Below are 12,326 nucleotides of genomic sequence, written 5' to 3'. Positions count from 1 at the left end.
ACATACACACATATACATACATATAGTGTTTATATGGCTTTTTACATTTGTTAAATAGAATGTCAGTTTTCTCCCAGGAAAAGTAAGACCCAACCGACAATATAGAAAAGGGAAGGCGCGCCCTCTTGTGACTCCGGCCTCACTTTGTCACTCCTTAGCTGTGCAAGTTCTTTCTACGTCTCGGTCCCCTGTAAATGCCCTCCCACACGATCATCCTGAAAATTAAGTAAGAAAATAGGTGCGAAGCGCCTAGCCAGTGTCTGCCTCAAAGTACTCAAAATCGTAGCTATTAATATTATTTCGGTCATGATTATGGCTGAGCCGACTCACCGGCGCAGAAACTGGTACGGCAAGAGAGCGCAGAGCCGTCCCTGGGCGGTGTGGGCTGGAGGGGAAGGCGGCTGGAGGTGGCTGGGCTCCTTTACTCCACGCTTACCGTGCTGTTGGTTAATAAGGCACAGGTGGTAACACACGGCTTGGCGTCACTTCTAGGCCGGGTTTGTAAACGATGAGGAAGGAGAGGAACTCCGCGGGACCCGGCCGGTTTCCGCCGCACGCAGATGCTACGGCTCTCCCGCAGGGGGCGCCCACACCCCGGGCTCCAGGACCCAGCCTGGCGCGCTCTCTCCTTTCCTGCGCCCTCTCTCCAGCCAATACATCACTGGTTCTATCGCAGTCTGACTGAGTGGCCCTAAAAAGCTGAAAGGATCCATGTTGGCAGTTGCTGGCAGAAATGCCTCGTATCAACAGACATACTAGAGGAGCTGCAATTCCCCTTCCTAGTCAGGATGATGTTTTGCAAGTATCCAAAAAGACCTTCCCTGAGAACTCAGGCTCCTTGAGACACCAAGCTCCTCAAAAGCAGGAACCCATCTTACTTACCTGAGGTCCCCCAGCAGCCACCCAGGCCCCTTGCATATATATTCGTAGAATGAATGAATGAATGAATGAATAGGTACATCAACATTGAAAATAGAGAAGACGGGAGGTGTCCACCTTCTCATCCTTGTAGTTTTAAGATTTTTGACAATCGCCCCACCACCACGACCACTCCCACCCAAATTCTCAGTCCACGTGGCTCACACAGGGCTGATCCAATTCTCCCCTCCAAGACTGGGCACATGACTGGTTCAAGAAAAGTCACAAACCCAGCTTGAACCACCAAATCTTCCCAGGTTTTTACCATTTTAACAATCAGAAAAGGGGGATTGTGGGCTCTAAGCACCAGGTGAGCCTGATCCTGCCTGGGGCCACTTTGCCAGTGTGTGAAGCGGTGTACCCCAGGAAGAAACCGACATGATGAAAGGCAGAGCAAGAACAAGAGCGGAAGAGATTGAACCTCTGGATCCAGCCATACCTGAGCTTCTTCCCTGACTTCTAGATATGTCTATAAATTGCTTTTTTGCTAGTTGGAAAATGAAAGAATTTGAACTAATACATTTCTCCTTTTTCTTTTACTCCAAATCAGAAATATAGTAGCACTGAATTACAAAAAGCCTTCCAAGGTAATCCTGATATCCACAATTTTTCCAAGATGCTGTGAGAACAGACTGAGGTCCAAATCACAGTTCTGCTTCTCATGGGTTATGTGATCTTGAAAATCTTTCAGGCCTTATGACAATGAACACATAGTTCCTTGTCACAAATGACAATCCTTTTCTAGATTTATGAATTGGATCCTAGAAAAGTTTCAACTTAACCATACCACTCAAATTACTATCGTTTTTACACTTATTGATGTTTAACCATCTATAGTATTGCATTTGCACATAAAAACCATTAGAAGGCACACCTGAAAATTATATAATTATATTAATCAATGTCACTCCAATAAATTTTTTAAAAATAAATAAATAAATATAAAATAAAAAACCATTAGAAGGTGTTCCTCATTTAGAAGAGAACCACTAATCGGTCTGATATAAAGTGGAGAAGTAGGATGTATACATGGATTTACAAGCTGGACTATTATGAATTTGAAGGAAGTGAGATAGTAAAATCAATTTTGCTGGAGTGAAAAGTCACACAGTTGATGTCCTTGAGTCTCACTGCCTCCATTAGCTCAGATAAGGAAGAAGCAGGGTAGGGGAGAGCTTTCTGCCACAATCTTGTTAGATTTCAGAGCATAGTGCCCAGTCAATGGTAGGGCGCTACTCCAAGAAGAAAGGCCCTGAGATGGTTAACAAGGTGGGGCCAGAAGCCTAGGGCTGGTCAGCAGCTGAACCAAAGCTCCACATCCTCCCATTGCCCCTACATGGGGATTAGGTGACCTCTCACCTTTTTAATGAGGCCCACTTCCAGGTGCGCCCCTTTCTCTCCCCTACACCTTTGCCTCTCACCACCTCTCCCTCCAGTCTGCTCTTCTCATTTCATTGTTTTGCCTCAGGCCTGTCTGCCATTCACAGGACTACGTGTGCCAACAGGACAAGTGGGCCAAGGAGATTGCCAATACTTTCCAATTCCTGGAAGACCTCCTTTTTAAAATGCACATACACACATTAGTTATTAGTTTCAAGTATACAGTACATTGGTTAGACATTTATGTACTTTATAAAATGATCCCCCTAATTACTCTATCTCTCCTCTGGGATTAGGTGACCTCTCACCTTTTTAACGAGTAAAGGGATTTGTTTTTTATTCGGTGTAGCCACTACATTAATGCTAACTGCATTCCCTATGCCATGCTCCCCATCCCTAGAAGGTCTCCTTTGAACCTATCAAAATGAAGATTTATAACTGCCTTAACTTGAAAGCCAGACATCCATCAGCCATGGAAAGATCTGTTAATCCCAGACTTGAAATACCAATATTTTTTATATCAAAAGTACTTTATGGTTTTACTCCACAAATATCACCAAAGTGAAGAAGTCTGAGTAAAAACCCTTTCGAGCAGATGGCTGTGACTCCACAGATGGCAGAGGTCTGGGAATCTAAGCTCCTGGTAGAGCTTTTCTTCCTGTCCAGAATCTTTTCTTCTGCTCCTCTCCCTCGCCATGGGTGGCACTATCATCTACCACAGTCACCCAAGCTTGGAAATTGTCCCAACCTCCATATCCCTCACTCCTTACTAGTCTCCCCAAAGCCCTGGGCTTATGTATCCTTGTCCCTTCTACACCCACCTCTGTATCAAGGAGGAAAGCTGGGCAAAGACAACCAGTTGCATTTAGAGTCTGCCAGTCAGGGAGGGGCACTTATACCAGATTGAAAGTCAGATGAGAAGCCCTTTCCCCTCTGGCAATGGTGGGTGCATATATCTGTGGATTTGAGACTCAGATAGGCTTGCAGGCAATCACCTGCTTTGATGTGGCAAACAGCTGAGATCAATGAGGCCCTTATTCCTGAGATTTCTGCAGCTTCCTGATCTCCTGAAAAGTGCAATAGTTTTCCTTGATGTTTGTTCCCCTTGCCATTCCTAGAGTTTTGTACATGCCTACTTGCCAATACCCCAGTTAGCACATTTTTTCTATAAAGGGCCAAATAGTAAGTATTTGGGGCTTTGAGGGCCACCAGCACGCTGTCACAACTGTTCAACTCTGCCATTGTAGTGCAAAAGCAGTCATAAACTATACATACATAAACAGAGGAGCAAGGCTGTGTTCCAATAAAACTTTATGTATAAAAACGGGTAGTGGTCTGGATTTGGCTCACAAAGCATAGTTTATGGACCTCTGCAATATTTAATTCTATTCTGCTTGAACTATTTATATAGTGATTTCTTTCTTCCTGACTTATACAATATCTTAAATATCCATGAACTTTTCCCCTCTTCTTTCTTAGCAAAACTGTCTTAATTCAAACCCTCATCATCTATTGCTGAAGCTCGTGGGCCCTGTTCTTGGTCATTCTATTTGGCGTCTTCTCAATCGTACCTGATTCGCACTGCTACAATCTCCTGTGATTCCCCCATAAAATCTTTTAATGGCTCTGCATCTCTTCTACGTTTCCTCATGTCAAGCAGGATCTCAACAGGAAGCAGATGACATAGTCAAGTAAGGATCATTTAAGGGGGCCAATTACAAAGGTTAGGGGAACCACAGGCACAGTACAGTCATTCAGGGGCCATAGCTATGCTGTTTCTATCCCTATGCCCATCAGGATGGGCGCAGGAAGCAGTTACCAGAACCCAAAGGAAAGAGTTGTAAAGTTCAGGGCTTCTCCATCCAGCTGTGCCAAAGAGCGAGGTTTGGGGGTTTTGTTTTTGTTCTGTTTTGATTTTTTTAATCTAATTCTTCTCAGACTAGTACTTCTGTAAAATAGAATTTAAAATTAACTATTAGAAAAAAAATGAAATGAGAAAACACATGAAACAAAAAAAATACACTTTTTCAGCATGAGATTCAACAGATATAAAATCTCCATGTCAAATTGCTATAAAAGTTTCTAAACTCTTATTCTCAGTTTCTGTTCTTACCTCATCACAGAACCAAGACAGCCTGCAGGGAGGGAGTCAGAGGAATTAATACCCCAGTGTGACTCTCCTCCCTGTCTCTCATCTCCCACCAATGACCTCCATTAGCCAGACCCAACCAGACACCAGATAGTAGGAAAGGCCGTTCACATTCCCCATGCAAGTCAGCCTCCCAGGACAGAGAACAAGGTGCGGGAGGTGGAGCTGGAAGAACAAAAAGCAGCATAAGAGATCACAGCCCAAGATCCTCCATGAGCCCTCTACCAACCCTGCTTTTACATGGTCCAATATTCTATCCATACCAATCACCTAGTTTCTGCATCCTCACACCTCCATCCTTTTACACATACTGTTCCCTTTGTCTGGGAAGCTTCCCCCTCTTCTCTGCTCCTAAATCTTGCTTGTGTTTCAGGACCACAGAAGTCTTAATAGTTTGGGGGTGCTAAGAACACTTTTCTAACAATCTCCATGTTTTGGCAGCAAACCCCACTCCCCTAGTTATGGCCTGGGCTCATGGCCAAAATTTAGCTGGTGAGTTCAGTTTTAACAAGTATTTATTGAGAACTTACTACGTGCTATTTTAGAATATATGTGCTATTCTAGATAGGTCACACTGTTCTAGACATGACAAATACAGCACTGAATAAAAGACAAATCCCTTTACTCATTCAGCTAGGGAATCACATTTGTTTGTTTATCAAATGGTAATTATAATCTTTCCCCAGAATTGGTCTGTGGACATTTAGAAAACAAAATTCCTTTTCTCCTCTAGGGAAACCAAACCAGGAGAACATGCATGTAACTCTTCCTTGGCCACAATGAGAGTCTGTTTGCGATAGGAGATGGATTCAAAGAAAAAGGATTGAGAAATTAAAATGAAAAGATAGCACCTTGATTATTTGACTCCTAGATCTAGCCAACCCTGAAATCGGCATCTGAATTTCCCAGTTATGTAAGCCAATAAATTCCCCTTTTTTGCTTAGGCTAATCTGGATTGGATTTCTGTCACTCGGAACCAAATAAGTCCTAATATAGGGACTCAGCTCAAACTTTACCTTCTTCTAGATATTTTCCAAATGCCTGGTGTAATTCGGTGACATATTCTGAATGCTATGAGCATATGTAGATGAGACATCTATTTGGTACTTCACATAAGTAATCAAACAGAGCTCACTGAGGACAAGGACTTTCATCTCTGAATCCCCAGGGCCTTTTATAGATTAGATGCTTCAAAAATGTTTGTGCAAGTAATTGAAAATGAATTCTTGTGGTCATTGAATCCCTGTAACCCAAGGTATATCCAATAATATGTCTACCATATGTATTTATATACCCTGAAGAGAGGGGTTGATTGAGATCCAGATAGATTAAACACAAAGGGTCTCTGTGATCTAAACTAACCAGAATCCACACACTTGGGTCTGACCAGCTGCCCATAGAACACCTGCAGTAAAGGTGCCCATCTGTTTCTGTGGAACCCCTCATTACAAGTCCCAAAGAAGCAGAATTGACTTGGAAGTAAAATTTTGATAGATTTGAGGCAATGAATAATAGCTTAGACCCAGAACTAATAGTGCCTGCTATTTGGTGAGCATGACATCAGATCCCTCACAATAACCAAGTAAGGTAAATGCTATTATAATCCCCATTTTATAGACAAGAAAGCTGAGGCCCAGAAAGTTTTGGTGAGTTCTCCTAAGTCACACAGCCAGTGAGAGGCAAATGTGGGATTCAGAGCCGGGCAGGCCAGCTGGATCCAGACCTAGGCTCTTAACCACTGCTTCACTTTGGCTAATCTGTAACATCGGGAATTTCCCAACTCTGAAAGTCTACTGAAATGAGGCAGTAAGATGTGGTGGTGTCCATGACAGAATCCAGAACAAGGACAGTGGAGGTCTCTGTCATGACCCCATTTCTCCCAAACGGGCAAGAATTCCTAATCTAAGAGGAAACTCTATTTCTGAGTGCTTCCTTCAATTCCTAGAGTTAACAACTTAAAATTCTGTGTGCCAAACTGCTTAAAAGCTAGCTATACCTCGTCACCTAATGCTTACATCGACTCTGTGAAGTAGGTGTTATTAACCACGCATGGGTGGGAAGGTGGTAGTTAAAATGCTTGAGTTGGAAGCTATGTAGCACTAGGCAGCGGGAGAGTTGGGACCCAAATCCAGGTCTGTGGCTTCAGATCCTGTGTTCCATTGGGCTGTCCCTCAAGAAGATCTGAACACAGCTCATGCCATCACAGCACCTGAGCTCCTGCCTTTCTACACCTCTGTCTCACTGTGAGCCTGTGAGTGGCGCTGAAGTGTGTGTACCTGAGGATGCAATCACAAGAGTTTTTTTACTGCATGAAAATATGGAAAATCATGACTTAATTTAGGGTTGTTCACAGCATGCTCTACTCCGGGGAAGTTACTTTTCAAAAATCAACACTGGGGGAGAAAATTCTGCAGTACTTCACCATCCATCTTTCTCAACTGTCTCTGGTGACCTTTCTACTTATCTGTTACAAAGTATTAACTTTGACTTTTTCCAGCATACAGATGAACGATCTCCTTAGCTGCCTGGCAGTTAACCTAACCAGAGAGACCTGTTTTCATCAATCCATTCAGAAAGACTCATTGTATCCAAAGCACTGCTCTTGTTCCTTTCCTCCCTGAAATGATCACAATGAGCCTGTCTGAATAAAAAGCACCATCTGTGGTCTCAGAATCGGGGACGCTTTGTTTTAAAATCAGACTGGAGTTATTCAGTGCACTAAACAATAAGAGGAGCTACTCTTAAATGCTGGATTACAAAAGTCGCCTCCCTTGATTATTCTATTCGTAGGATTGTTGTAGGATTACACAAGTATCTAGTGCCAACTGTATACCAATGCCCTACTAGGCACAGGACACACTTGTTACATTAATCAGTGATTTTCTCAGCCAACTCAGATAATGTGTGCTCCTTGAGTAATTACTCACCATTCTCCTCCTCCTCTCTACAACCAACCACTGGATCTTCATACACATCAAAACACAAAACAGTACTTACAGTGTGATCCTATTTGTTTTCAGGAAATTTATATGTAATAATATTTAGGTCAATAGAGAAAGACACCATGATGTTATTAGTTGCTGTAAATAGGCGATAGATTTGGAGTGATTTTTATTCCTTTTGTCTATCTCTGTTCTCTAAATTTTCTACAAAAGTTAAAATATAAGAAAAAACACAAAGTTTTTAATACACCCTCCACAAAACCTACTAAATCTGAAACCCTGTGTTCCCCCTGCTGGCTTAAGTCTTGCTTCCCCTCGCCTCCCCCTGCCATCCCAGGGATCCCCTAAACTGCAACCACAGCTCTGTTCACCCAGGCTGATGCCAAGGCAGGAATTTTAATTCCTAGGAAGAAGCTCCAGAGACAAAGGGCAGGAGCGCAAGAGGGATTTCCCAAGTCAGCGGTGTTAGCTGATGTCACTTACGGACTCTGAATGAATCAGCCTGAGTCAGAGCCCTTTGCAGGGTGGAACTGGCAACCACACCCCACCCCAAGGCACTACCTTTGGAGAAACCACCTACCCTTGTGCCCATCCTGGTCTTACCCCCTCCCTCCTCTTCCTGCTGCCTGATCCTAAAACCTTGAGGTAGCCCCAAGGAAAGACCTCTCCTCTGACTAACCCCACATTTGTGGTTATGGGAATAGGTTTCAAGGCTAAGCTTTTGTGAAATTCGGCACATTTATGATCTTTCCTAGCTCAGAAGAATGAAAGCTGGAGACCAACAAAATGTACTAGCCAATAGTCATTACTGCTCCCTCCAGCCTTGGCAATAAATTCTGGCCAGCATAATGTGAAGCCAGAAGCAATTCCCAGATGCTTGGAGGTTTATTCAGAATGCATGATCATAAACAGACCCAAGAGGCTCCAGTTTACTCTGCAAGGGAATTAATTCACAGTGACTCAGCCAAGAGCCTCAGCCATTCCCAGAATCATAACCTATTCCCTAAAAATACAGAAAATGGCCTTGCCAACACTTTTGTTTACATCCAGAAAGAGTCCCGACTGGCTATTCTCAGGACCTCTCAGACCAGGTAGAAGAAGATCACCTGACTCACACACCTGCTAGAGTGAGCAGCCTGACACAAGTTTGGCTGCAGCCATCTCAGATAGGAACTCTGTAAAGTTGCAGGGTTTCTTTGCCAGGATTCAGAAAACAAGGAAGAACAATCCCACCCCTGCTTGTTTCCCAAGCACCACATGAAAGCAAGAAGTGACAAGTACCTTTGTAGCACTGCTCTCCCACTCTGGGGCTGGGTCGGGGGCAGAAGTAACGTGTGTGATCACTAGAGTGGTCATATAATCTCTTGTCCAAATAAGACATTTTGGAGAATAAAATAGGGTGCTGTGAATAGCTATACCAGGATAACAGAGGTTAAACAAGAATATACCAGACAAACCAGAATGCATCGTCACTCCAAAAAATATCTACCACTCCTGTTGCTAGGGCGGTGTCCTGTCCTTTCCCAGAACATGTGCCACTGAAGAAAGTCTACTTTTCAAATCAAACAAAGGCCTCGTTCAGCAAGCTCCCTGACATCCTGGGAAAAGAGGAGGAAATCATCACAGGAACCACAAAAATGTGCACAGGGCCCTTATCTGTCTGGTTCATCACTGCATCTCTTGGGCCAAGAATAGTACTTGGCATGTAGTAGGTGTCCAGAAAATATTTGTTGAATTAATAAATGAGTGCTTGAGGAGAGTTTCTAAAGTCATCAGGAGAACTCTAGGAAAGCAGAGAGACTTGGCAATCCTAGGTAACACATAAAAGGGTTTGAACTCTAAACCGTTGTAAAAACTTCAGGTGTTACATAGACTGTTATGCAATTCCCTTTGGTGGAGTTTATAAATATGAAATGTACAAAGCTTTCAAACACCAAATTAAACTGAAACTGTAAAGTTCTGCAAATAAACTGATTGGAAACAAATGATTTTAAAGCCACTGCTGAATTCAAATAAGCTGGTACTATTTCCTGCAATATTTCCAATGTGAACTTATTCAAAATTTTTTTGGCCAAAATTGAGACTGAAACAAGCAAATACTTACCACACACATCAGAATTCCTCTAACCTCACCCTTACTGTTAGTTCTCTGAGAAGCATGTGTCGTGAGAGACTTAGATTTTCAAGAGATTTAGTCTTAGAAACGTCTGTGAAGCCTGGAGGGCAAGGAATAGGAAAAGGCAGGGAGGGCTGTCAAACCATGATACAGGTGGGTCACCTGAGTACGAAAGAGGGGGAAGGACAGTGGGTTGGAAGAGAACCTCAGCCTCGATGCAGTTCTAAGAAAGTTTCAGCCAGACTGATGGGGAATCCCGGAGCCAGAGTTGCCCAGTAGAGGAGTCCCACGTCCTACAGGAACGGGCCAGGACTTGTGCCCCACCATGTCAGTCACTGGCAGAGAGAAGGGGTGGCCTCAGCACAAACATGCTGCAGCAGAGGGGCTGCGGCCGGGCTTTCAGTCCACTGTGCTCCCGCAGGAGGAATTCCAAACAGCGCAGGCTCGGGGGTATCACACAGTGCTCTCCCTGGAATGACTCTTGTTTTCTGTGATTCCAAACAGGCTCTGGTGTAATTCTGCCTGCTATCAGCTGAATATTTACAGTAGATAACAGGTAAGCTATCCTACCACCACCATCTTTTCCTCCCAAGTGCTGGAACGTTTCGTTCCACTAGCCCAGAGAAAATTTCCTCATAGAATCTCAAACGATGACAAGCTTTTCATTAAAAAATAGACGTCTATTCTTTCATTTTAATATTTCCAGAGAATCAAGCTCATTCTGGTCAGCCTGCACGGTGGCTGTCCAGAGGTACTGAAATGAGAAGCATTTAGTCACCATCATCCATCATCTGGCAATAAACTTTTTACAGGGTCAGGTTTTGAGTTTTTCATGCTGCTCTTGGTCAATCATTACTATGATTTTGGTTCAGAAGTCATCCAAGGAGGGGAAAGGTTGAACCATCCTTAGCTCATACCCAGATGAAACAACTTCCGCAGAAAGGCTGGTCCTCCCCAGTAACCCCTGTAAGAAATCACAGGGAATAGATATTTGCATCAGAATAAATGAGAGTGACTTTTCAGTCAGCAGGATGTTGAAAGGGAACCCGGACTACTTAGAGAGCAAGCTTATCAGCACATAAAGCAAGATTTGTCTAATGAGGTAGAAAGACCCTATTACTAGGACAATCTATTTTGGGTCCTGGCTTTGACATTGACTTGCCATGTGAGCCTGGACATGCTGACTCAGTACAGCAAACCTGTATGAAGCCTCTACCACATGTAAACTGCAATCCTCTCTCTACTTTCATTTGCTTGTAAGTATAGGTCAGGGTTTCTTAACCTCAGGCCTACTGATGTTTTGGGCCAGATATTTCTTTGTTGTGGGGACTTGTCCTGTGCATCGGAGGGTGTTTAGCAGCATCCCTGACCTCTGCTCACTAGATGCCAGTCCATCGCCATTAGTTGTGACAACCAAATATGTACACAGATATGGCCAAGTGTCCCCAGGAAAAATTGGCCTGGTTCAATACCACTATGTTAGATATCCTGAATTGCCTTTAGGGATTCAAACAGGTCAAAGAAATCATCATTTTTGCATTAAAGAAATTATTCATTTTTATTACTCTATTTATTTACTGAATGCCTACTATTTGGTTGTGTTTTAATGTGTTATCTCATTACTCTCCATCCTGTAAGGTAAGCAATGCTACTTTCATTTGCAGATAAGAAACTTAAACACAGAGAGTTTAGGCAATTTGTACTAGGACACACAGCTAGTAAATGGCAGATGCATGGCTCAAACACAGATCTGACTCCAAAGCTTATGCTCTTAATCACTATGTTTTATTTTTCCTGTTACATAATAAAAACAAAAGTAGGGTAGCAAATGAAAAAGTACTTACCATGTGAAAGTGATTTACTATGATTATTATTTATCCAGCAGCGAGAGAGAATCAGAACATGGAAGACAGAAGACTTGGCCACCACCAATAATGAAGAGAAGAGCCTGCATCCCCTGTGGGTGGTGGATGTTTTACTGCTTCCTTCCCTCACCCAGGGCAGCCTCTCTCCCACCAAGTATGGCTGAGGCTTCAGAATCCTGCACAGGCTGCCATCACTCAACCACGAGAAATGGCACAGCAAGGTTAACCCCATTAGCCAGTCCTGCTCTGGGTCATGATTTCTCCTGAAGCTGGAAGGCCTTCTAGAAACAACCACCCTGCACGAGTGGGTGCAATGTGCCAAAAGTGTGCCGCTACCCCAACGATGCACTTACCTCAGCATCATATTCCAGTACAGGAAGGGCATCAGGTCGGCCTTCATGAGGTACATGGAAAGCCTCTCTTTGCTCTGGTCAAAGGGGAAGGTTTCCAGGGGCTGAGAGCTGTAGTCGAACTCCGCAAGAATCACACGGTTGTAGCCAGTCACCAGTGGACATGACGTGTAGCCATCATACTAAAATTGTATGTAAGACCGAGTTGGAAAGTGGTTTTCTTCATGATGTTTACATTAACATTTTAGAATTTATTATTGACTCCAAGCAATTGTAATTTTTTGTATATTCTAAGTTTTTTACAGTGAAAAATAGAAATTATATAAAAAAAAATAATACTAAAAGCAAAAAATTGAAGTGCCCATATTGGAAAACCTAATTAAGAAAGTAGAAAAAATGAGGGAAAACACTGTTTTCATATAGAATGAAAGATAATTGAGACAGTGATTCCTACAAACCTTCTTCATTGGTTTTTCATTCTTCATAATCAGAGAAATTGTCCTGTCAAGTATTCCTGACTGGGCAGCTATAAGAAAAATGGAAAAGTCAGAAAAATAGAAGCCTCTAATTAGTTTTCTATGAAAACTAATTTGCAAATAACTTTAA

The 12,326-nt window shown here is 43.0% G+C and overlaps 1 protein-coding gene and 1 long non-coding RNA gene across 3 annotated transcripts in view; both read right to left on the bottom strand.

Moving 5' to 3' along the window:
- The window catches only part of LOC107514965, a 316,337-nt gene extending 314,596 nt beyond the window's left edge, over positions 1-1,741 (bottom strand). The window contains exon 1 of the long non-coding RNA XR_004949972.1: positions 331-1,741. This is a non-coding gene — a long non-coding RNA (uncharacterized LOC107514965). The remainder of the gene's footprint in view (positions 1-330) is intronic.
- Positions 1,742-3,592: 1,851 nt separating this feature from the next.
- SQOR (sulfide quinone oxidoreductase) overlaps positions 3,593-12,326 on the bottom strand; it is a 49,657-nt gene continuing 40,923 nt past the window's right edge. For both annotated transcript variants that reach the window (XM_036218402.1, XM_016153196.2), the window contains exons 8-10: positions 12,179-12,246; positions 11,724-11,902; positions 3,593-10,469 (exon numbers count right to left, since the gene is read on the bottom strand). In XM_036218402.1, the coding sequence (XP_036074295.1) occupies positions 10,412-10,469; positions 11,724-11,902; positions 12,179-12,246 (305 nt within the window). In that variant the 3' untranslated portion in view covers positions 3,593-10,411. The remainder of the gene's footprint in view (positions 10,470-11,723; positions 11,903-12,178; positions 12,247-12,326) is intronic.

The sequence above is a fragment of the Rousettus aegyptiacus genome, unplaced genomic scaffold (genome assembly GCF_014176215.1).
Source record: "Rousettus aegyptiacus isolate mRouAeg1 unplaced genomic scaffold, mRouAeg1.p scaffold_m13_p_3, whole genome shotgun sequence".
NCBI lineage: Eukaryota > Metazoa > Chordata > Mammalia > Chiroptera > Pteropodidae > Rousettus > Rousettus aegyptiacus.
This window is presented reverse-complemented; position numbering and strand designations above follow the sequence as displayed.